Source organism: Callithrix jacchus, chromosome 14, assembly GCF_049354715.1.
Source record: "Callithrix jacchus isolate 240 chromosome 14, calJac240_pri, whole genome shotgun sequence".
In the NCBI taxonomy this organism is placed as follows: domain Eukaryota; kingdom Metazoa; phylum Chordata; class Mammalia; order Primates; family Cebidae; genus Callithrix; species Callithrix jacchus.
In genome coordinates, this window is record NC_133515.1 from 84,595,424 (window position 1) to 84,621,128 (window position 25,705).

Sequence of the window (25,705 nt, forward strand, 5' to 3'; positions counted from 1 at the left end):
CCTGCTGCTGAGTCCAAAATGGAATGTTTTCTTGCACGTTTTCCTCTCCAGGATTTCAATCAAGAAAAAAACTATTAAGTTGTCTGCAGAAAATCCTAAGGTGTCTTTCCAGGAAGAGTTCCCTGGAAACCACCCCTTAACTCATTCAACATCCGTCTTTTTCTTAATGATGGCTAATACAAATTGTTTACAGAAAGTGTCTCTTACTAAGGGATATCACATTTTAACTGAGTCATGCCAGAACCTACCATTTTTCTTTTTAAAAACTCTTTATTCTTTGAATAAAATTCACATAAAACAGAGGGTGTTAATCTGTATTTTATTTTTATTTTAGTTATTCCCAATTTGCTCCAAAAAAGGAAAGAAAAAGATTAAGGCCATACACATAGATGTATAAAGTGCTGCAAGGTGGCCTAAAGTTTAAAGAAAAAGGAGGCAAATGAAAGTAAAGATATGTAAGTAAGGTGAATTGATTAAGTTAGCACCTAGACTCTACGTCAGCAAGTCAGGTATGTTTGTCTATTAAATACAACAAAAATTTAACTATGAACTTTCTAGTAATAAATACATGAGTGCACCTAAGTAAAAGTAAAAAGCTAACACATACAAACACACAAAGCCAGGCAACACACTCCCAGCCACCAAACTCAGCTCTGAAGAGTAATCTCACAGTTTCCTCCAGGAACTGTTAGGATTTAAGTAAAACAGAGTGGTTTGTGAGGGTACATATGGAACTTCATTGCTTTTTTAAAAATTGTACATTCCTACAATATCTATGTACACACCAATCCCCCTTCTTTTAAAAAAGTCATTGACCAGTGGGAATGAAGTATTTTAGGTAAGTAAGAGGACAGGTGCTCCAGGATATTCTATGACACATGATTAGTATATAGTCATGACCTCTTTCTGAAGACCTGGCCCTATATCCACTAATGGGACATTTCATTCTTTTTTCACCTTGTTGCTACTGCTATTTAGAAATCTATCAAGCAATCACTGCCTTTGCTGTAAGCATCTAGATATGGGGATGGGGAAAGAGTTCTGACCAATGAACCTGAAACCAAGATGGTCTAAGGGTGTCTAGAGGCTCCATATCCTGTCCTACTTCCCCTGATTTTCCCCCTATATCTCACAGTTCCCCTGAAGTTCTCTAGTATTTTTTGTATTTCTGTTTAACTATCCTGAGCAATAGCACTGATTCTTAATAAGTCCTTGTTATTTGAGGACAGGCACGTGATTTCAGGCTCCTAGTCTTTAGGTGTAATTTAGTCAATGCTTTGCCCCTGGAAAACCTGCATCAGCACTCTCTCTTCTTTTCCCATCTTTTTTGCTGTGCTTCCTTTCTCCTTTCCCAACTTTTCTTCCTTTTACTGTTGTATCTCCTTCCAACCTCTTTCCCTATCTCCTTTTACTCCCCTTTCCCTATTCCTTTTATGCATCTGCTTTTCTTCTTCACCCCCTTGCCCTCTCTCTGAGCAGCCTCTCTGTAATCCTATAGCCCTACAGAGCTTGTCACACATTACTTCAAAACTTTGTTACTCAGTCTCTCCAAAAGAATGGAGAGAAACAAACAAAAAAAAACTGCAGGGAGACAAACAAACAAAACTGGATACCAAGTTTAGGGAGAGGATCAGGAGATACAGTATCCAAGGGTTGTGCAGAGAATGGCAGCAACCCATCATCTAGTTTCCTGGATGGGTGCCATCCCTAAAATATTACTCAAAGTCCCCAAAATATTATTTTATAAATTCTAGAATCAAATCTTCTATATACCTATCCCATTCCTAGAAAAGCAATAGAGAAGTGCCTCCCTGGGGAAAGCATAGTGATTTCCTCTGCATCTAATCCCTTTTTCTAAAATGAAGGCTCAATGCCTTTCCAAGAACTCAATAATAATGCAACAAGATTTGTAAAAGAGCACACCTGACTCCTCTCCAAGTGTGCCCTAATGACACAAATATTAAGTTAGCAATATTAAAACTGCTGTTATAACTGCATTCCATGTGTTTACAAAATTAAGTAGTGACATGAAAGACAGAAACAAAGAACAAAATCCAAAATGCTAGAGATGAAAACTACAATATCTGAGATAAAAATACCAGAGATGGGATTAACAACAGATAAGACATTGTAGAATAAAAGATCATGAACTTGAAGAATAGCAATAGAAATTACCCAAATGAAGCACACAGAAGGAAAAAAAAAAAGATGTATGTTTTGTAGATACTTTCCTGAATAAAAGAAAGGAGAAGGGTGTGTGTGTTGGTGGTGGCGGGGAGGAATGAAGAATAGTGTATGAAAATCGTCCAATTTTGATGATTCAATAAGTTTAAAGAACCCCAGAATAAGAAATATAAATACACCAAGGAATATAGTAACCAAGCTTCTCAAAACTAGTGATAAAGCAAAAATGTTAAAAGTAGGCAAGTTAAGAAGACATGTTAAGTACAGAGGACAAGGATAAGGGCAAGAACAGTTTTCTTGTTGGAAACAATGCAAGCAAGATGACAGTGGAACATCTTTAAAGTAAATGAAGGAAAGCAGCTGTCAATCTATAATACTATATCCTGGAATTTTATATCTCCAAAAACAAAGCAGAATAAAAACACTTTCAGAAATACAAAATCTGATTTTGGGTAACAGGAAAAATGATACCACATAGAAACATAAATCAACCCTCAAAAATAAAAAACATCAAATATGGCAACCACATAAGTAAATATTTAAGTTTTTTATTATTTTATTTAAAACTGTTTAAAATATAATTGGCTATTTAAACAAAAATAGTAGTAATAAGTTGATGCTTTTATGGCAGATATATAAGTAAAACAATAACATAAGGGCAAAAGGGAAGAAATGGAAGCATATTATTTCAGATTTTTATACCATGCTTGAAGTGGTATAATATCACCTTAAGGTAGGCTGATAAATTTAATATATATGCAATAAACCTTTAAGCAAATTAGCAAAAGAACAAAAGAAAGAGCTACAATGAATAAACCAACAATATAAATTGAAATAAAATAACACTCAATCCAAAAGATAAAATATTAATAGGAAATAGGAACAAATAACAGAGACACAATCTCATTAAATGTAGACATTCTAACATCTCAGTTAAAAATTTGAAATTGTCAGAATGGCAGAGGAGAAAAGAAAATTTCAATAGTATGCCACCTTCAAGACACACACATTAAATCTAAAGACAGAAACAGATTAAAAGTTAAATGTTGAAATAAACACAGATACATATACCATGTTAACCCTAGTAAAAAGAAATCTGTAGTGGCTACATTAACATCCAACAAAAGTAGATTTCAAAGCAAAATATTACCAAGAATAAAGATTATTTTATCATGATAAAAGGATCAATTCATCAAGAGGACATAACAGTTCCAAGTGTCTATGCATACAATAGTAGACCTTCAAAATACATGAAGCAAAAACTGATTGAACTGTAAGAAAAAAAGGCAAGTCTACAATTTTAATCAGACATCTCAATACTCTTCTCTCAATAATTAGTAGAATAGGTAGAGAGAAAATCATCAGGATATAGAAATGTGAAGCACACTAACAATCAAAATAACCTATGGACATTTTTAGAACACTCCTCCTCTCAGCAGTATATACATTCTTTTCATGTTTACACAGAACAATTATTATGATTGATAGACCAAATTCTGGGCCATAAAACAAGTTTTAAATTCAGTAAGTTTAAAAGGACATATGTCATACAAAGTATGCTCTCTATCCACAGTGGAATTAAATTAGAAATGAATACAGAATATGCCTGGAAATTTCCTAAATATTTGGAAACAAAATAACACCCTTCTAAATACCCCATGGATATGAGAATGAATCAAAAGATAAATTAAAATATTTGAAATAAATGAAAATGGAAACAATATATCAGAATTTGTGAGGTGCCATGAAACAGTATTTAGGTTGAAATTCACAGCAATAAATGCCAATATTACAAGAAAGAGAAAGTCTCCATTTATAACCTTGGCTTCCACTTAAGAAAATAGAAAAAGGAGAGCAAATTAAACTCAAAGTAGGCATAAGAAATGACATAATAAGGATCAAAACAGGAAGCAATTAAATGAAAACAAACTCAATAGTGAAATTCAATGAAATAAAAATCTAGATCTGAGAAGATCAATAAAATTTCTAAAGCTCTAGTCAAAAATATCTGGAAAAAAGTTAAAAAAACAAAAAATTACCATGATTTAGGATAAAAGAGATTATATTCTCTCCAAATATTAAAAATATTAAAAGGATAATAGTTTGGACTTTGCCAGGTACTGCTTTGCTAGGTAATGTACCTACTTTGCCCAGTAACATGATTACATGTTAAGGGATCGTCAGCATCTTGATGCAAAGAAGAAATAGAAAGATGACAATTTCAGAAATGAGAGGTGTCATAGCAGCTCAGTGGGGGAGATTTCACACATGAAGGATGACTTCTAAATCTCTCATTGCAGTAATTTCTTAATGGGGTGTCATAGCTCTGCTGAGCTTTAATTGCATGGTCAGTTTGCAAGGTACATCTTAAAATCTTGTCATACAGCATTATTTCTTCTATTAGGTATAATAGTTAAATCATTAAATACTTTAATAATACTACAAGAAAAAAATATAAACCTAAAGTATCAGCTATTTACATCACTATATTCCAATCAATTTTGATGGATGGTCAATTTTCATTTATACATGTCAACACAGATAAATTCAGAGTGTACTCTTTAGGTGTACTTTTTAATTAAATGGCTTCATGTATTTATTTCCATACATATAATCCATGAAATTAATATTTTTGAAGTATATATGATAATTTAATCATATTGATTACAATCAATCCCCAATTGTAGAGCATTTAGGTAACTTCCAGGGTTTCACAGTTGTGAATAATAACACTATAACTTTGTGTAGACTGATTTCTTCTTTTGGATTATTTCCCTTGATTAGAATTCCTGGCCCTCCTCCTACATCCTCAAAAATGTTTAACAGTTTTTCAGCACTTGTTGAACATTGTCGGATTAACTTCACAGAAAGTCTGAACAATTCTCAGTGACACAGGGCCACATATATATATATATATGTATGTATATATATATATGTGTGTGTGTGTATATATATATATATATAAATTTTTTCACAGGCATACCTAGTTTTCTTACTTTTATTCAAGTAAATTACAGTCAACCAAACATATTTAAAGTGGGCAATTTGGTAGCTACATGTATATATATATATATATATATATATATATATATATATATATATATATGTCCATGAAGCCATGTGACATAAAAGCAATAAACATATCCATCACAACAAAAGGTTCTTCATAGCCTTTGTAATTCTACCTTCTTGTCCCTCTTGTGTCCTCAGGAAACCACTGATGTATTTTATGCAGCCATAGAATTTTATATAAACATAATCATAAAGCATGAACTCTTTCTAGTTTTGGGGTTCTACAAATAAAGCTACTACAAACATTTGTATACAAGTCTTTGTGTCATAAGATCCCTGGTGTGTCACTTCACCAGCTGGAAACATCTGTGGCCAGAGGTGCCTTCTGCCTGAGTATTGCTAATGCCCACTGGGCTCAATCTGCCACTCGGCCTGGCAGGCTGCACTTGGCTTGTGCTACAGGCCTGGATCCCACACCTGTCAAGGGCGAGCCAGGCACCGAATGATGAGGAGTGTGTGAGTGAGTGCCAGCTCCATGTGAGGCTGTGGCTGGACCAGATATACCACAAGTGGCTTCCACTGGAGGCATCCACATCTGGATGAAGAGAACATGGTGGTGCCTGGAAACTTGGAGATGTCAGGAACCACAAAGCCCCAAAGAGGGTGTCACAGCCCTGGCTCAGGGATCCACTCATTCTGGGCTCCCTAAAAGGCCACAACTCTTCTCTCCTTCTTGTTACCTGCAATGTGATAAGCAGGGGGGCATATTTCAGCCCCGTTTGTGTTACAGCTCCTTGAGTACCCCCATTCAGCAGGTCCTGAGTTCTTGTCCCATATTCAGGAAGAATGAGGTATGCAGACAACTGGAGGATGAGCAAGACAGAGAGGAGCTTCAGTGAGTGACAGACCAGCCCTTGGGAGACTGAAAGTAGGTAGCTCTTTCCCACAAATAGTAGTCCTGATTTTTGTCCAAGTCTGTCCGAGACCAGAGTTTTTAAGGGCTCAGAAGGGAGGCAGTGCATGCTGGTTGGTCCATGGGCAACTATGAGTAGGCTCAGAAAAAGCACCATAAATTGTCACTCTGGGCCACTGACTCTGCACAGAACTGATAGCCCTGCCCCCAGATTTTAGGGCATCCCTGGCTTGAAGGTGGGGTTTCACGTGGGACCTGCTTCTTACCCCCCAGGAGCCTGTCTGCCTTCTGCCACCATCCACATGCCACTCATGCTTATGCCAAGAAGTTCCTGCAGGCCTGAAGCAAGCAACCCTCAGCCCCTACTTGCCCCCGCTCCCATGTTCATCAGCACCCAAAGTCTGGAGGGCGCCAAGGAGGCAGGGGGCTGATGTGTCAATGCTGCCCTGAGTGTGCGCACTCCAGGCTGGGCTGCAACAGCACCTGGGCTCAGCCACAACTTTGCTCTGTCCCAGAGCAGGTGCCTAGAACAGAGAGAAGTCAAGGAGTGGGAGCAGGCATTTCCAAGCCTTCAGGGGCAGGGGGCTTCCCAGGCCCCTGAGAGTGCAGGAAAGCCCAGGTTCAAAGCCATGGCTGAGCAGCTACAGCTTCTCCCAGGAGCACTGGGCTTTTGCCCCATCAACTTGATAGCGGGTGGGGCTCATGCTTGTTCCCAGCCCTGCCAGTTCTGCAGAGTGAGCAGCCCCAGCCAATCCTCTCCCATTGCAGCCACTCCAGATGGGCTGCTGCTACCATCATTTTTATGAACACATGCTTTTAGTTTTCTTAGAAAAATAACTAGAAATGCAGCGGCTAGATTATACGATAAGTATATGTATATGATAGGTGTAGGTTTCACTTTTTAAGAAACGGTCAAACAATCTTCCAAAGTGGTTGTCATTTAAATTCCCATCAACAATTTATGAGAGTTCCAGTTATTCCACATCCTCACAAACACTAGGTATGCTCAGTAATTTTTATTTTTTATTTTATCCATTCTATCAGACACATAGTGATACCCCATTGTGGTTTAATTTGCATTTACCCTAATCACTTATAATGAGGATCTTTTCATGTTCTTATTTGCCAGCCATATGTTTTCTTTGTCAAAGTATCTGTTCATATAATTTTCCTACTTTTAAAGTTAAGGTGCAAAGGTAGTTCATTGGAGAAAAAGTAGTATTTTCAACAAATGGCACTAAAACAATTGGCTGTCCACATGCAAAACAAACAAACAAACAAACAAAAATCTTTAATCACGCCTGTAATTCTACTTTAAAAATTAATTCAAAATATATCATAGACCTAAAAGTAAAACCTAAAACTACAAGTCTTGTAAAAGGAAATATAAGAAAAAATCACTGTGACCTTAGATTAGGCAAAGATATTTTAGATATGACATCAAAAGCCAAAGAAAAATGGAAAAAATGAGACTTCATCAAAATTAAAAATTTCTGATTTGCAAAAGACAGTTAAGACAAATTCTACCAGATGTGTAACAAAGAGTTGGTACCATTTCTACTTAAACTATTCCAAAAAATTGAAGACGAAGGACTCCTCATTCTAAGAGGCCAGCATCATCCTGATACCAAAACCTCACAGAGACATAACAAAAAAGAGAACATCAGGCCAATAAACATCAAGGCAAAAATCCTCAACAAAACACTGGCAAACTGAATCTGGTAGGACATCAAAAAGCTAATCCACTACAATCAAGCAGGCTTTATACCCAAGATGCAAGGTTGAGTCAACATATGCAAATCAGTAAATGTGATTCACATAAACAGAAATAAAAACAAAAACTATATGATTATTTTAATAGATACAGAAAAGGCTTTCTATAAAATTAAACATCTCATCATGCTAAAAATCCTCAACAAATGAGGCATTGAAGAAACATAATTCAAAATAACAAGAGCCATTAATGACAAACCCACAGCTAACATCATACTGAAGAGGCAAACGCTGGAAGCATTCTCATTGAAAACCAGAACAAGATAAGGATACCCTTTCTCACTGCTCCTATTCAATGTAGTACTGGAAATCCTGACCAGATTTATGAGAGAGCAATCTGGTAAGAGAAAGAAGTAAAAAGCATCTAAATAGGAAGAGAGGAAGTTAAACTATCCCTGTTTGCAGATGATGTAATTATATACCTGAAACATCCCATATAGGCTCTGCCCAAAAGCTTCTCAGTCTGATAAACAACTTCAGTAAAGTTTCAGGATACAAAATCAATGTACAAAAATTATTAGCATTTCTATACACCAACAACATCCAAACTGACAGCCAAATCAAGAGTGCAATCCCATTTACAACTACAACAAAGAGAATAAAATACCTAGGAATACAACTAACCAGGGAGGTGAAAGATCTCTACAATGAGGATTACAAAACACTGCTGAAAGAAATTAGAGATGACACAAACAGAAAAAACATTCCATGCTCAAAAACATTCCATGGATGGAATCATTATTGTTAAAATGGCCATACTGCTCAAAGCAAGTTACAGATTCAATGCTATTCCTATCAAACCACCAATGACATTCTTCATAGAATTAGAAAAGAACTATTTTTAAATTCACATGGAATCAAAAAAGAGCCCAAATAGCTAAGGCAATCCTAATAAAAAAAAAAAAAAAAACAAAGCTGGAGGCATCACATTACCTGATTTCAAACTACATTACAAGGCTTACAGTAACCAAAACAGCATGGCACTGGTACAAAAACAGGCCTATAGACCAATGGAACACGATGGAGAGCCCAGAAACAATGCTGCACGCCTACAACCATCTCATATTTAATAAAGTCGACAAAACAACCAATGGGGAAAGGATTCCCTATTCAAACTAGTGCTGGGATAACTGGCTAACTATATGCAGAAAATTGAAACTGGACCTCTACCTTACACCATATACAAAAATCAACTCAAGACGAACTAAAGACTTCAATGTAAAACCTAAAACTAAAACACTCTAGAAGAAAACCTAGAAAATGCCATTCTGGACATAGGCCCTGGCAAAGACTTCATGAAGAAGACACCAAAAGCAATTGCAACAGAATCAAAAATTGACAAATAGGACCTAATTAAACTAAAGAACTTCTGCACAGGAAAAAAAAAAAACTATTACAAGATTAAACATACAACCTACAGAATGGGAAAAAATATCTGCAAACTATGCATCTGACAAAGATCTAATATCCAGCATCTATAAGGAACTTAAACTAATTCACAAGCAAAACCAAACAATCCAATTAAAAGTGGGCAAAGGACACGAACAAATATTTTTCAAAAAAGACATATGTGGCCAAGAAGGATATGAAAAAATGCTCTGCATCAAATGTAAATCAAAACCACCATGAAATACCATCTCACATTAATCAGAATGGCTATTATGAAGAAGTCAAAAATAATAAATGTTGGAAAGGTTGTAGAGAAAAGAGAATGCCTATACACTGCTAGGGGGAATTTCTCAAATAATTTAAAACAGAATCACCATTCAACTCAGCAATTCCATTATTGAATATATCCCCAAATAAATATATATTGTTCTACCATAAAGAGACGTGCATATATATGCTCATTGCAGCAGTATTCACAACAGCAAAGACATGAAATCAACCTAAATATCCATCAATAGTGGACTGGAGAAAGAAAATGTGGTACATACACACCATGGAATATTATGCAGCCATAAAAAATGAGATCATGTCCTTTGCAGGCCATTATTTTTGGCAAACTAACAGAGAAACAGAAAAACAACTGCATATCCTTACTTATAAATGGGAGCTAAACACCAAGTACATATGGATACGAAGAGAACAACAGAATTGGGATCTATCTGAGGGTAACTTCTAGAATCAGCCTCAACAATATGGAGCAAATGTAAGAAAAAAACTTGAAAATGGCCCAGACTCTAATTTAAGACTTGGGTAGTAGGACTAGATAATATGGCATAGTTACAGAAGATGTTTGGAATCTAAAAGTAGAGAGAAATTCAAGACTGAGTATACAGAGTATAAAGAAAATTTAAGTCACAGATTACCAAATGGGCCCCTTTTCCCAACAGATGTCACGTCCCCACCCAGAAATCTGGGAATAGGCCATTCTTCAAGGACCAGGTCAAGTCTCCCATCCTCAATCCCACTCACTCCACCAATGTTCTGCAATCACTTGAAAAATAGCACTAATAACAGGGATTGTCTCAAGGACAAAATGAGATAACCAATGTAAAGCACGTAATATAATGCCTGGAACACCCAGAGCTCAATAAATATTGGTTTCCCTTCTCTCCCTTCTATAACCAAATGGAAGACAAATTGCACTGTTGGCCCTAGTTCAGAGGTTTTTAAAATTTAGAGCTCCTATGTTGAGCTGAGTCTCATTAAAGCCTCTTGCGTTGAGCACAGAAACTTTTTAAACAACTTGAATCCAGACTTTGATGTCCTTATTGCCATACATGGCAGGGAGTCAACAACAGAACGGGAAGTACCCCAAGTTCCAGAAATAAGCTGCCAGGCTGTGGCAAAATTCAGTAAGTAGACAACTTTTGCATTCTATCTAGTAACAAAAAATATTTATGTTCCTCCTCCAACTGGTTGAGGGCTGAGGCCCTCCCCCTCCAACTGGCTGAGGCACTAGAGCATCACTGAAAGTCTTTCCACTGTCCCTCACTCATTCCTTCTCAGGCAAGGAAACATGAATTACCTGATGGGTCAATCTGACAGCAGGACCTGCCAAAGGATGCGTACAGCTCAGTCCTTCTGCTGTCTTTTCAGAACAGGCACCACTGTGAGAGGCCTGTGGTTGCCCAGCCATGATTGTAGCTAAGTATTTCTGAGGTACACTGTTAGGAGGCCCACATGATCTAAAATCTAAGCCACATTCCCACAAACCAGCTTTACCAGTAATAAAAGGTGGTAATATTCTCTATTGCCTAATTCCCGGATCTCTCAGGCGGCCCCTGGCGGTGGCCCATACCAACCAGGCCTCTTTCCCTTTCAGTTTACATTTTCCCACCTGCCTGATACTCTCAGGCTGACATTGCTGCCACCCAAGTTTCACAACAGAAAGGGTGAGAAGCACACGATGAAAGTTCTTTCCTGCCTTCTTTTTAGAGGGCAAGCACTAGGCATTGTCCTCCTATGACTCCCACAAGACCTAGCATAATTCTGAGCATGTAGAACTCTGATAAAGATCAGGAGCCCTGGCTTCAAGCTCCATTCTGCCCTTTCTTGCCATGTAATTTGGTACATGTCACTTTGCCAGTCTGAATTCTTGAATTCTAATTGCCACGAATCCCAATTGTAATTCTTTATTTTGTTTGTTCTTTTTAAGTGACATTAAATTGGATTTTAAATGAACAAGAAGTTGGTTCTTTCTTCAATGTGGTTAAAGTGAAATGGTCATGATATCTAAAGCTGGTTGATATTTTTGGCAAACATAGCTATATATTTTTCAGATGTGCTTATGATGTCATTCATTTAAAATGAGAACTCCACGAGTCCTACTATTGTCCCATAAGGGTCCAGACAAAAAACCTGAAAGCCAAGAATTCTCAGAAAACAACATTTACTATCAAGTCCCCACTTACATGTAGCAGAAATTTTCTGAAATATGCCCACTGCTTTGCTATAGAATTTAATCAAATTTTATTATAGAATTACCACGGCACTGAATGTAAAGCTATGCTATTCATAGTTTTCTTAAGAAGAGATTGGTAAACTATGGCCTACAGGCCAAATACGGCCCACTGCTTGATTTTGTAAATAAAGTTTTATTGGAATAGAACCACATTCATCTGTTTATATAATGTCTGTAGCTGCTTTCCTGCTATAACAGTAGTGGTGAGTTGCTGCAATAGAGATCATGTCCTGGCTTTTTACGGAAAATGTTTGCTGATTCTCATTCTAAAAACTCCTTCAATTAATCTTAATTGATCCAAATTATGCCTCAGGAACATCCTTAACACATGAGCAAGTGATCACAGAAATATTTCTTATCTTGTTTGGGCTTTTTTTGTCTTAATCTGTAAGAGGAGAGATTTGTCTATTGTTTTCATACTAGGTATTAATTCTCATTCTGATTCTCAGCAAATGAGTAGTTTCCTTAGTGAGGTTTGATCCCTTCTGAATGGTTGCAACATCTGCACCTCTCATGAAATAAGAGAAGCATTGGCAGGGGCCCCTGAGGAAACTCAAGTTCCAACTCCTGCTTTGCCCCTAACTGACCCAACCTTTTGTGCTTTGCCTCTGTAAAATGACGAGGTTGGACAGACGAGAACTACATTTCCTTAGAACAGATAATTATGATCCAGTGTGTGAAATGCCTCAAGGAAAGCCACACTGGCTACTATAAAAGCCCAAGGAACAGCATCACAACAGGATTTAGGGAGAAGAAAAGACTCAGACAAGACTCCTTGGAGGAAACGATGCCTGACCTGAATTTCGAAGGATGAGAAGTTCTGCTGGAGAATGAACTCATCAATAAAGCAAAAAGGCATTTTATTGAGGCCATCATTTTATTTGGCTAATTAAAAAAAATGTTTCAACATTTAAACCTCAGGGAATATCTCTCTGAATTAAAGCAGATTCTAATGTGTGCATTATGCTCTGCTTCTAGATGTAATCATGAAAGTTACACTGCCCAAAACCTTTTCACAATGTAGTCACTTTTTTCTGGAAAAAAGTGTTCATTCAGTTATCAAAGTCCCATCAAAGTCTTGAAAAGGACTTGAAAAAGACATCAGCTACCACATGCATAAGTGGTATGATTGACCACTGTATGGGACACCAAGACTTCTTGTGAAAGCGAAGATCAGAGAGTTTGGACAAAGGGCCGTTCCACAGCTGTAATCACAGCCAACAAGAGGTGAGATAACTCTTGACTTCAAATAACTTTGGCAGTGGGATTAGGCAATATGCTTAGGCAGCAGTCATTTTCATGTGGCTAAACAACCCAGCGGCCACAACAATAGATTCTGAAGGGAGAAAATTTATCTCAATTGACCTAACTATGCAATCTCAGCAATGATGATTCCCAAGTAATTGCTGCTGGCTCTCCTATAATTGTCTGTACTGTTGTTGTAAATAGAGTTCATTCATGCATTCAACAAATGTTAGTGAGTACAAACTATGTCCCAGCACTTTGTATACACTGGGGATACAGCCATTCAAAAGTGAGACGAAAACCCTTGACCCTGTGGAATCTACAGTCTTGTGTGTCATCTTTGTATTGAGAAAAATGCAACGGGTTTTAACTTCCATCCAAAAGGACATATTGCTGCTCTGAACAGTCCCCAATGGACGTTTTGCAAAAGAGTCTGAGCCACCCTTCCTCCTCGTCTCTCCATCTTATTCTCTGTCATAGCAACACACAGGACAAGATAAAGCCGAGAGAGCCTGATGCTTATTCCTTAATGCACCCTTATTATCAAGCCAAATGACTTTTTAAGACTTAAAACAGATATGTGTGAATATCAAGACCCTAAAGAATGCTCATAACCTTTGAACCACTTCTGGCAATCATAAGAAAACAGACCTTTTGAAAAGAATTTAGATGCAATAAACGCACATCATAGCTTCAATGAACCTAGCCCCATCCCAAGACAAATTAACTGCCCAACTATAAATGAATGTATAGGTAAATTATTGTTTTTACATTAGATGAAATCAGCAGATATTAAGAAATCTATGATAATGTGGGAAAGTACTCACTATAAAATGTTAGGTAATCAAACAGAACGAAAAAACATTATGTTCCACATAAAAACCATGTGTGAAAATCTGCTAAGAAAAAAGATTTGATAGATAGGGACATGGATGAACCTGGAAACCATCATTCTCAGCAAACTGACACAAGAGCAGAAAATTAAACATCGCATGTTCTCACTCATAGGCGGTTGTTGAACAATGAGAACACATGGACACAGGGAGGGGAGCATCACACACTGGGGTCTGTGGGAGGGAACTAGGGGAGGGACAGTGGGGGGGTGGGGAGTTGGGGAGGGATAACATGGGGAGAAATGCCAGATATGGGTGATGGGGAGGAAGACAGCAAACCACATTGCCATGTATGTACCTATGCAACAATCTTGCTGGTTCTTCACATGTACCCCAAAATCTAAAACACAATAAAATATATATTTTTTAAAAGAATAATAAAGTGAAAAAAAAGGAATTTTCTAAAACATTAACATTTAATATACTTAGATGCTGTAATTATGAGTATTTTCTACTTTTTGGATTTTCCATTTTTCATTAGGGAAAATGATTTTTATAATAAAACAATTTAAATAATTTTAAGTACAAAGTTTTAAAAAGCAAGAATGAGATCTCATTTATTCAGCAAATATAAAACAGTTTATTATCATACCTGAAGAGCCTGAGATCTGGATTCATACTACCTGGGTTTGAACTCTGATTCCTCTGTACTGTGTGACCTGGGCAAGTAAGTTTTTTAACCTTTTCTTGCTCCAGTTTCCCACCTGCACCTCCAGTGCCTACCTAAATGGGTTGGTAGGAGGATGAGTGAACAATTTACTTGAAGTGTTTGGCACAGAGTGTAACACCCAGTAAGCACTCAAAATAATAACAGATCAAATGCCTCAGTGGCCTCAAAGAAAGAATTCAAACAACGGGAAAGACAAACATCATATCCTGATGCCTCAGGGATAAGTAATTTGAGAACACATGGACACAGGGAGGGGAGCACTACACACTGGGGTCTGTTGGGGGGAATACAGGAGGGACAGCAGGGGGTGGTGAGTTGGGGAGAGATAGCATGTGGAGAAATGCCAGATATAGGTGAAGGGGAGGAAGGCAGAAGATCACACTGCCACGTGTGTACCTATGCAACAATCTTGCATGTTCTTCACATGTACCCCAAAACCTAAAATGCAATCAAAAATAAAGAAATAAAAATTCCGAGTTGTACTTCTAGTGGGCAATTTCCCTCAGGCAGAATCAATCTCCAAGACCTTTACTAATATTTTTAAGTTTCCTCCAAAGAAGGATGGTATGTAGATAATTCTTTTATGTGTAATTACTCCTTTGGTTTTTTTTTTTAATGTACTGGTCATAATTTATTGTGCAAAGTGCATTTTAATTTCAAAAACAAGCCCAAACATTATGTTAATAGGATTGTCATAAAACACTAATCATTACTCTAAAATTAAATGGCCTCATAAAAATATTTATGTTGCCAACATACAGCAAAGATAAAAATAATTGTTGATAAAAATCACATTTCTCTGTCAAATGTCTATTCGAAAATCAGTGAAATAAAAAACTGATCTCTTATCTCCTGTATCCAACATCCTTCTTTCTGTGCAAATTAAACCATCTAAATCTAAGTAAAATAAAATCTGTGTAAAATAAAGAATCTTGTTCACAATAGACTTTTAGTAAATATTTGTTGAAAGGATCAATTTAGTTCTTATTGCTTGACAATAGACAATACTTGCCTTTTTAAAAGAGTGAGAATTCAGTTAAGATTGCATAAATATTAAATCTTGACCAAGAAAGAAGATTCACAGGATAAGAGGGAATTGAGAAAGACAGATTGAAATTTGTCTCTGACACCTTCTCTCGAAATGAGGCATCGCTTTTTCTTTATGAGAGAGATTATGCCAGAGGCATTCTTTATCCTAATTTCTAATCCAAACTTTTTGATCTTTTGGCCCTAGGAATCTTCTACTCAAAATAAGGCAGTGCTTCTTCAAGGTTTTGATTTTGTTTGATAACCTTTCTCTGTTTATGGAATCTGTTCTTTTCTTGCATGGAGTATCTGCCTACTTAAAATGGCTAAAAGGTCTTAAACCTCGGAGATTCACAGGCTCAGGTTTGAATCTTAGTGGGCACCAGCTCTCTTGTCTTCTTTCAGTCCCATAAGCTCACCCAGCTTCAGTTTCTTTGTAAAGTGGACATAATAAATAATCTCTCAAAAGGTTACAATAGAGTTAAGTGAAACCATAGATACTAAACGCTTGGGCATGGTAGGCAATTTAACAACGTGTTCATTCTTCCCTTTCCCTGTGACACTTTACTGAGGCTGGAAAATCTTTCTCTGAACCCTGACATTCCTGGATCTCTTTCCTGTCTTTCCTTCCCAGAGCAGAAGGTAAAGTTCTCCCGAACTCGGATATATATTTTTTTTTAATCTATAAGAACATTTGAACTCTAAGTTAACTTTCACCCACTCACAATTCAGGTCCCAGGGAAATTGGAAAGGTAGATGAATTGGTGGTGTGCTTAGTCCCTTTTGGGAGGGGCCTAAGAAGCAGGGACCCTCGCTTAAGTCAATGGGATCTCAATATAACCTCTTTACCATCTTTGAAAACCGGATTTGGGCTCTGCCCACCTTCCTCCTTAGACCCGCAAAGACTAAATCTGTGAGAACCTCTGAGCTGCTGCGGGAGATGCCAAACGCGTAAGACTCTCCCAAGATCCCAGAACTAACCTGTCCCCACCCGGCAAGGAAACGTGAAGGAAGAAAGAAAAGCGGGGCGGGGCGAGAGATGTCACAGGTAACCGCGGATTAAAGAACAGTCCTAGCCAGTAGCTCTGCCCAGTCTGAGCCTTCCAGCTGGCCTCTCGCCTCTCGCCTCTCGCCCGCAGGGCCTCTTTCTCTGGAGCAGCTAGACGATTTGGAGCGGCTGAGGGGATGAGGTCCCGGGGGAGTGAAGGCGGTGCCTGTCCCGCCGCCGCTTCTCAAATCTCTAGCGTCCAGCCCCGGCCCCGGCCCCCGCCAGGTGCGCCCCGCAAGCTACCCTCCGTGTTCCTCGCAGCGCTCCGAGCTGCCTCCTTGGTGTTCCTAGGTGCGCGCTTAGCGCTGCGCTCCTGGACGCCGGGAGCTGGCAGTGCGCTGCACTTAGAGCCCGCAGGGGAAAAACGCTACCTGTAGAAGTAATGTAAGCAGAAGAAGCCCAGAAGCACCGGCCCAGGTGGCCCGAAGAGGGAGAGCGGCTGACGGGCGAGGATCCCCGCGGACACCACGAAGGAGGGCAGCTCCTGCAGGAACCAGGCTGCTCGGGAGGACAGGCTAGTAGCCGCGGGCGCCAGGATCTCCGTGTGCTTCCCGTAGCTGGCTGGCTTCCCGAAGTACAAGGCCAGTGCCCCGAAGGCTACCAAAGTGGCGCTGCCAGCCAGCACTGGGCTCTGTTGGCACTGAACCCGCATCGCGCCGCGTTCCCCGTCGGTGGCCGCTGCCCTAGCACAAGAGAGCGCGGTCCCCGCAACCTCTTTATGGAGCGCGAGACACCACCCTATGTCCGCCCCCCTCGGCCTCGGCTCCCGCCCCTCCATCCTGCCTCCCACCTCGGCGCGGCCAGTCCTGGCTCGGCTTCGCAGCAATATCCCTTTCTCAGGGATTCAGCCAAGGGAGACAGGGAGGACGAAGGCCTCCTTAGTTCCACAAGGTGTCTGCGCCCGTGCACCCGCCCTCTCCACCGCTTCACATTCACCTCTGCCTTAGGCTGCCCTTCGATGTCTTGCTCCTCAACTATTAATTAACTTCTGATGCGGCAACTTGTGGAACTAAGACTCTGGAAGAAAAACCACGGGACCAGTTCAGTTGGGGTGGTTCTCCCGCCCCAACACACACCCTCTGAGCAGTCCGTGGCCACTCGGCCCCACCCTCGAACACCCCAGCCAGGGTCTTTCCAGCTCCTCGGGTTCCTTATGCACCTTCACTCCCCCACAGCTCCTACCCAACCTTGTGACCTTCCTTGGACCCTGAACCATCCCGGCTCTTTGAGCGTCTGTCAGTCCCTCGCTCTGGGGCGCCGCGCTCCTTAGCCACTCTCAGCATCAGTGCCAGCTCTGCCCCACCACACGCGCCAGGCAGGTACCAGTCTCTAATTCCTTAGCGGTTTTCTCTGCGTCCTCGCACGCGTCCCTGCGCCGCCCGCCTAGGTCAGAGAGGAGCGTCCGCTGAGCTCAGGCGATCATACAGAGATTGGGACCAGAAGTCGAGGTTCTGTCTGTGGGTCGTCCCCCGCCACCCAGTCTCGGTCCCCCAGAGTGGCGCAGACTCAGGCTAAAGTCTAGGGCTTCTTTCCTGGGACGCCCTTTCCCAGCTCCTAGAGCCAATGAGCCGTGGCCCATAAGGTAGTGGCCTGGTGACCCCGCTGCTCTCTGAACTCCTGTCTAGCCATCATACACCCAGACGATTCTTTCACTGTTCCATTTCCCACATTTATCTTATCCTCCTGCCCCTCCTTCTCCTACCTCTCCCCTTCTATGATTCAGCATCCAGGCTTTCTTGGCTGCCTCCTCCTCTGTTTCCCAGCCCTTCTTTTCTTCTCTCCCTTCTTTCTTCGACCTGGCTTTCTCCTTCCGGGTTGACCTCCTCTTCCCACCTGCTGTTTACCTCATTCTTTCATCTTCGTGTCCCATCTCCTTTGATTACTTTATTTCTATTTTCTCCTCTGGTCCCTACTTGGGGCTCTACCCAAGTCTTTCCCATTTTTCACTCTTCCCTTACTTTAGAGGTCTCTTGTTCCTTCCCCTTCAACTCACACCTCCGAGAAGCCCCATTCAGTACTTCTCCATCCACTTCTGCTGGGTCAGACCAGCTGGTCCAGTGACAGGCACAGTCCCTCATCTGCTCCTGTCTGGATCTCCTGATTCTTGGCGCACATGATATACAGCGATGCTTTAGTGCTACAGGACATACTCTGCTTGCTGACCAAGAGACATTTCTTATATTCTCATTGAGTTATAACTAATATTAATCATGCTTCAGTCTTTAGTTGATCACCACTTCCAAGTCACCCATACTGACTGAAGCATTTTTCATGGAATAACCAGGTGTTAGCCATCACAGCTGTTTCAAGCTTTTTTGCACTGACTTTGGAGTGCAAGTCCAGTCCCAGCTTCCTCAGCTACAACCTGCTTGTTGAAGATGCCCAAATCTAGATCTCCAACAAAGATATGAGCTTTAGTTCTGCATTTCCTCCCTGCTGGAAAACTCCACTTGCATGTCCTTCAGAGATCTCAAACCCAACCCTACTGAAAACTAAAGCCAGTTATCTTTTCCTCCATCCACTTGGACCCAAATCCTCCTATGTTCCTGAGTGTTACCTCTTCCCTGTCCTCAGTCCCCTTAGCCTCCCTAGGAAGCTGGCTGATAGACTCAGGAAACTATAGATTTCATGATGCCATACAGCATTAGGAGAACAAGCAGTGCAATATTTCAATCCCAGCTCAATGGAATAATTTTTTTAAATGAAATGGCTTCTGTCTCAATTTCGTTCTCTCTTTTCTTCTAACTCTGCCCAAATTTTGTCCTCATGAACTTTTCTCCACTATTATAACAGTCAGCTTGATAAACCAGTGATCTTCAGTTTATACATCTGCGGATTCACTGTGGTCAGAAATCTGGGCTGAGCTTGACTTATCTTGACAGTGTTCACTTATTCATCTATCTAACAACTTAGAGCCCAGCTCCAGGCTGTGTTTGGACGGAGAGACTTAGCTGAGGCTGTCATCCTGGAATGAGTGAGCTAGTTCCACCATGTCTATATAATGTTAATAACAAAAGCACAAGAGTAGAAGAAACACACAAGGCCTCTTGAGGCTCAAGCCTCAAGAGCAATCAAACCTTTACTTATTCATTTTATTGGCCAAATCAAGTCATATGGTGGATTCTAGAGTCCGACTGAGAGAGTATTTGTAAATTTACATGGTAAAGAGCATGGATATAGGGGGAGGTAGAAAATTAGAACCAGTAATGCAACTGGTCTGTATTACACACATGAAGGAAGTGCCCAAATTATAAATATACGGCTTGATTGACTTGCACAAATTGAACACACTCTTGCAAGCTGCACCTAGGTAAAGAAACAGATTATCAGCATACCAGGAACTGTGCTCCTGCCTCCTTATATCCTCCTTCCAGGAAAAATAAAATAAACTACCCTGACTTTTACTACCAAAAATTATTAGTGTGGTCCACTTTTGAATTTTATGTAAATAGAGTCATATAGTACTTACTCTTTGTATGTGTTTTAATGATACCTGGGATTTATTTTAATCAGGTGTGGTAACGTACACAGACACATAAATGACTATCATGAAGAAAAAGGTTTATATCAACAGATCCCTACAAATAGGAGACACAGCACACCACCCAAGACCACATGGGGAGGCACCAGTGTTAGGAGGCAGGCAGAGAGAGGGGACAAGGTGGGCAAGAGCCTTTACTGTGGTTTATGCAGGAAGGAATGGGCATGACAAGGTAAGCAGGCTCAGGATTAGCTAGTTTGAATACTTTTAGCAGGCTCTGGGGTAGAGGGGCTGTCTTTAGTTTTCTGTTACCTGGACTTGGCTGATTAGGACAGGAGAATGGTGGCCCAGAGTGTAAAGCCCTGATAAAGGAAGTGGTTGGGCAATGTATGAGCTCTGAATTAGCTGGTTTGCATATGAAAGCTGTGTTAGAGTCATTTACAATTTCTAGGAAACAGCTAGCTGGGAGATCCCAGATGGTCATGGTTTAGTGGTAGAAAAAATCAATAGAATATTAGAATTAGGTAGAATAAAAGCTATCTCCTTAACAAAACACAAAATCAATCCCCAAAATGATCAAGTTGACTCATAAGTAACCTAATACAGTCCAACACTGTTTAAAGGAAGTCAACTAAATCCAGACAAGTGAGAATAGAGCATTTACAGTATCCAGCATTCCTAAAATTACTAGACATGTTACATTAAATTTTGACAACTACTAGAGTCGAGCAGACTTCAAAGGTCTCCATGAGACTGCTTTTACTTCAAACATCAGCTGCAAGTTCAAGGTTATGTAAGCCACCTATACTCTGAACAGCTGGCTACATACTTAGGAATCCCCACTAACCCTTTAAGCTTGATAATTAAAGAACTCTGGAAAGCACTATATTTATGTTTAATTTTTAAATAAAAAAATTAAAGAACTCTGGAAAGCACCATATTTATAACTACAGTTTTATTATAGCAAAAAGATACAAATCAGAAGTAGCCAAAAGAAGTGATGTATAGTACTATGGGAGGTGGAGCAAGATGGTGGAATAGAAAGCTCCACTGATTGTCCCCCTAACAAGGACACCAGTTTAACATCTATGCAAACAAAGCTCCTTCACAAGAACCAAAACTCAGGTGCGCACCTGCAGTACCTGCTTTTAACTTTGTGTCACTGAAAGAGGCACTAAAGAGGTCCAAAAGCAGTCTTGAATTGCTGAAGCCACCCCTTCATCACACCCTGGCAGCTGTAGTGTGGTGCAAAGAACATTTGTGCGCACTAGGTGAGGGAGAACACATCAATTGTGAGACATTAAACTCAGTGCTATCTTGTTATAGCAAAAGGAAAGCCAGACCAAGTTCAGCTGCTGCCCACCCACAAAGGGAGCATTCAAACCAGTCCTAGCCAAAGGGGAATCACTAATCCCAGCGGTCAGAATTTCATTTCCCATAAACTTTTCCACTGAGGGCTGAAGTGCTCTGGGTCTCTAACTAAACTTGAAATGGAATTTGGGCTAAATGGACTGCAACTCTTAAACAAGTCCTAGTACTGAACTAGGGCCAGAGACAGTGGACTGGGGGGCACAAAATATACTGAGACACCAGCTTGGGCAGCCAAGGGAGTATTGGCATCACCCCTCCCTAACTCCCAGCTGCACAACTCACAGCTCTAAAAGAGACTCCTTCCTGCTGCTTAAGGAGAGAAAAGGAAAGAGTTGGGGAGGACTTTGTCTTGCATCTTGGATGTCAGCTTAGCCACAACAGATATGGCACCAGTCAGAATCATGAGGTCCCCGTTCCAGGCCCTAGCTTCCAGACGACATTCCTAGAAACACCCTGGGCCAGAAGGGAACCCACTGCTTTGAAGGGAAACACCCAGTCTTGGCAGCATTCATTACCTGTTAGCTGAAAAGCCCTTTGGCCCTGAATAATCAGCAGTGATACCCAGAAACTACATCAAGGGCCTCAGGTGAGTCTCTGAGACTTGCTGGATTCAGATACTGGCTCAGCCACAGGGTGGTAAAGCACCAAGCAAGCCCTTGGGGTCCTTGATTCCAAGAGTTGACTCTTCAACAGCATTTACAGACCTTTCCTGGGCCACAGGGGAGCCCAGTGCCCAAAAGAGTGAGCCCCAGGCCAGGCAGCATTCACCACAATAGCCTCTCTGCCTTAAAGGAATATCGGTGGTGATCTGGCAGTACTCTTGGTGAGCTTCTCTGCCTTTGGAAAAGGGTGGTAAGAGTGGGAAAGACTGTGTTTTGTGGTTTGAGTGCCAGCTCAGTGTTTTTATTTATTTATTTTATTATTATTATTTCAATAGGTTTTGGGGGAACCGGTGCTGTTTGGTTACATGCATAAGTTCTTTAGTGGTGATTTCTGAGATTTTGGTGCACCCATCATCACCCAAGCAGTGTACACTGCACCTAATGTGTAGTGTTTTATCCCTTACTCCCCTATCACCCTTTCTCCTGAGTCCCCCCAGCTCAATATTAATGCTGTAGAATACGAGGTACACTTCAACATTTTTTTACTCTAGTCCCTGACTCCCATAGAACACCTCTGGACCCATCTAGGGATTGGAGAAACTTGCCACCCTGAAGGGAAAGGCACAGACCTGGCTGGCTTTTCCACCTGCTCATTGTAGAGCAGCAAGGCCTTGAGCAAACATAGGCAGTAGCCAGGGAGTAGTTACAGCAGGCCTTGGGTAAGACCCAGTATTATACTGGCTTCAAGTCTGACTGAGTACAGTTATAGTATTGGTGTCCTCGGCGGTGCTGGTTTCGCTTCACTCCCAGCTTCAGGTCACTCCAACTGAGAGAAGAACTCTGGGAGAAAGTAAAGAAAAAGAATAAAAGTCTCTTCCTGGTAATCCAGAGAATTCTCCCAGATCTTGTCCAAGACCATCAAAGCAGTATATCTACAAGTCTGCAGGAACAACAGCATTGCTGGGATTGTGGTACCCTCTAAAGCAGATACAGCATAGATCACAATACTCAGGTCTTTTCAAATATCTGAAAATCCATCCCAAGGAGGTCAGGCACAAAAACAAAAACAAACAAACAAAAAAGCTTGGATAGTGAAGACTACAATAAATCCTGACACCAAAAAAAATTTACAAGTATCAAAATAATCCAAGAAAACATTACTTACTAAGTCAACTAAGTAAGGCACCATGGATCAATCCTGGATAAACAGAGCCATATGACCATTCAGACAGAGAATTCAGAATAGCTGATTTGAGAAATCTCAAAGAAATTAAAGATAACACATAGAAGGAATTCAGAATTCTATCAGATAAATTTAACAAAGAGATTAAAATACTTAAAAAGAATCAAACAGAAACCCCGTCAAAAAAGTAGGTGAAGGATATTAAAAGATACTTCTCAAAAGAAGACACTTAAGCAGCCCATAAACATATGAAAAACACTCATCATCACTGGTCATTAGAGAAGTGCATACCAAAATCACAATAAGATACCACCTCACACAAGTTAGAATAGCCATCATTAAAAAGTTAGTAAACAACAGATGCTTGAGAGGCTGTGGAGAATAGGAATGTTTTACATTGTTGGTGAGAGTGTAACTTAGTTCAACCTTTGTTGAAGACAGTGTGGTGATTCCTTGAGGAACTAGAGCCAGAAATACCATTTGACCCAGCAATCCCATTACTGGGTATATACTCAAAGGATTATAAATCATTCTACTACAAAGATACATGCACAGTTATGTTTATGGCAGCACTATATACAATAGCAAAGACTTGGAACCAACCCAAATGCCCATCAATGATAGACTGGCATATATACATCATGAAATACTATGCAGCCATACAGAAGAATAAGTTATGTCGTTTTCAGGGACATGGATGAAGCTGAAAGCCATCATTCTCAGCAAACAAACACAGGAACAGAAAACCAAACACTTCATGTTCTCACTCATAAGTGGGAGCTGAACAATAAGAATGCATGGACACAAGGAGGGGAACGTCACACACCAGGGCCTGTTAGGGGTGGGGGCCAAGAAGAGGGAGATCATTAGGACAATTAACTAATGGATGTGGAGCTTAAAACCAGATGATGGTTGATAGGGTAGCAAACCACCATGGCACATGTATACCTATTTAAGAAACCTGCACATTCTGCACATGTATTCCAGAACTTAAAAGTAAAATTTAAAAAAAAAAATTTAATCAAACAAATTCTGGAGCTAAAAATGCAATTGGCATACTAAAGAATGCATCAGAATCTTTTCATAGCACATTTGATCAAACAGAAGAAAGAATTAGTGAGCTTGAAGACAAGCTATTTGAAAATACACAATCGGAAGAGACAAAAGAAAAAAAAGAATCAAAAAGAATGAAGCATGCCTACAGGATCTAGAAAATAACCGCAAAAGAGCAAATCTAAAATTTATTGACCTAAAGAGGACATAGAGAAAGAGCAAGAGGTAGAAAGTTTATTCAAAGGGATAATAAGAGGGAACTTCCCAAACCTAGAGAAAGATATCAATATTCAAGTACAACAAGGTTGTACATTACACATCATACAAATGTAACATTAAGCAGATTTAACCCAATGGAGACTGCTTCCAGGCACTTAGTAATTAAACTCCCAAAGATCAAGGATAAAGAAACAATCCTTTAAAAAGCAAGAGAAAATAAACAAATAACATACAACAGGGCTTCAATACACCTGGCAGCAGTCTTTACAGTAGAAACCTTACAGACCAGGAGAGAGTGGCACGATATATTTAAAATGCTGAAGGAAAAAACTTTTACCCTAGAATAATATATCCAGTGAAAATATTCTGCAAACAGGGTGGAGAAATGACTTTCCCAAACAAAAGCTGAAGAATTTCATTAACACCAAAACTGTCCTATGAGAAATGCTAAAGGGAGTACTTCAATCAAAAAGAAAAGGACATTGATGAGCAGTAAGTATTTGCTCATTAAGTAATAATAAATAATACAAAGATATAAAACAAACTGGCTATAGCAAGTACACAGAAAAACACTGAATATTATAACACTGTAACTGCAGTGTGTATGCTACTCTTATCCTAAGTAGAAAGACAAAACAATAAACCAGTCAAAAATAATAACTATATCATAAAATTGGAAAATGGTGGATAGGAGACAGGACTAACATGCAGATTCCCCTTGCATAGACAGAACAGTGTGTGGAGACTCACATTGTGAGCTTTCACTCCAAGAACCACCACAGGAACATACCAGGAAAAATGAAGCAGTTCACAGATCCTTTGAAAGAAGCAGTTTTACTACTGCAAACTCTGTGAAACAGCCAAAAGCTTGTGAGTTCCTAAAGTGTGAGCAGGGAAAAGTCTGCCTCCGAACATACATCCCCACTGGGGAACCTGATAATCCAGATCACAGGAGAAGGATCTAACCTTACCCGGAGCTGAAACAGATTTAGGAAGCTGAGCAAAAAATAAAAGTAGAAGAAGCAGCGGGAAGAGCCCTATAGACACTCCTGCTGAGCCGCCCATGTCAAGAGAGCTTGTACAGTGCACAGGCAGCCCCCAGTCCCTGGGCCCTCATTCATT

The 25,705-nt window shown here is 40.1% G+C and overlaps 1 protein-coding gene across 1 annotated transcript in view; it reads right to left on the reverse strand.

Moving 5' to 3' along the window:
* Positions 1-17,364, reverse strand: part of SRD5A2 (steroid 5 alpha-reductase 2) — a 60,317-nt gene extending 42,953 nt beyond the window's left edge. Inside the window, exon 1 of the mRNA XM_002757892.6 lies at positions 17,046-17,364. Coding sequence (XP_002757938.1) covers positions 17,046-17,326 — 281 coding nt within the window. The 5' untranslated portion in view covers positions 17,327-17,364. The remainder of the gene's footprint in view (positions 1-17,045) is intronic.
* Positions 17,365-25,705: the final 8,341 nt, after the last annotated feature.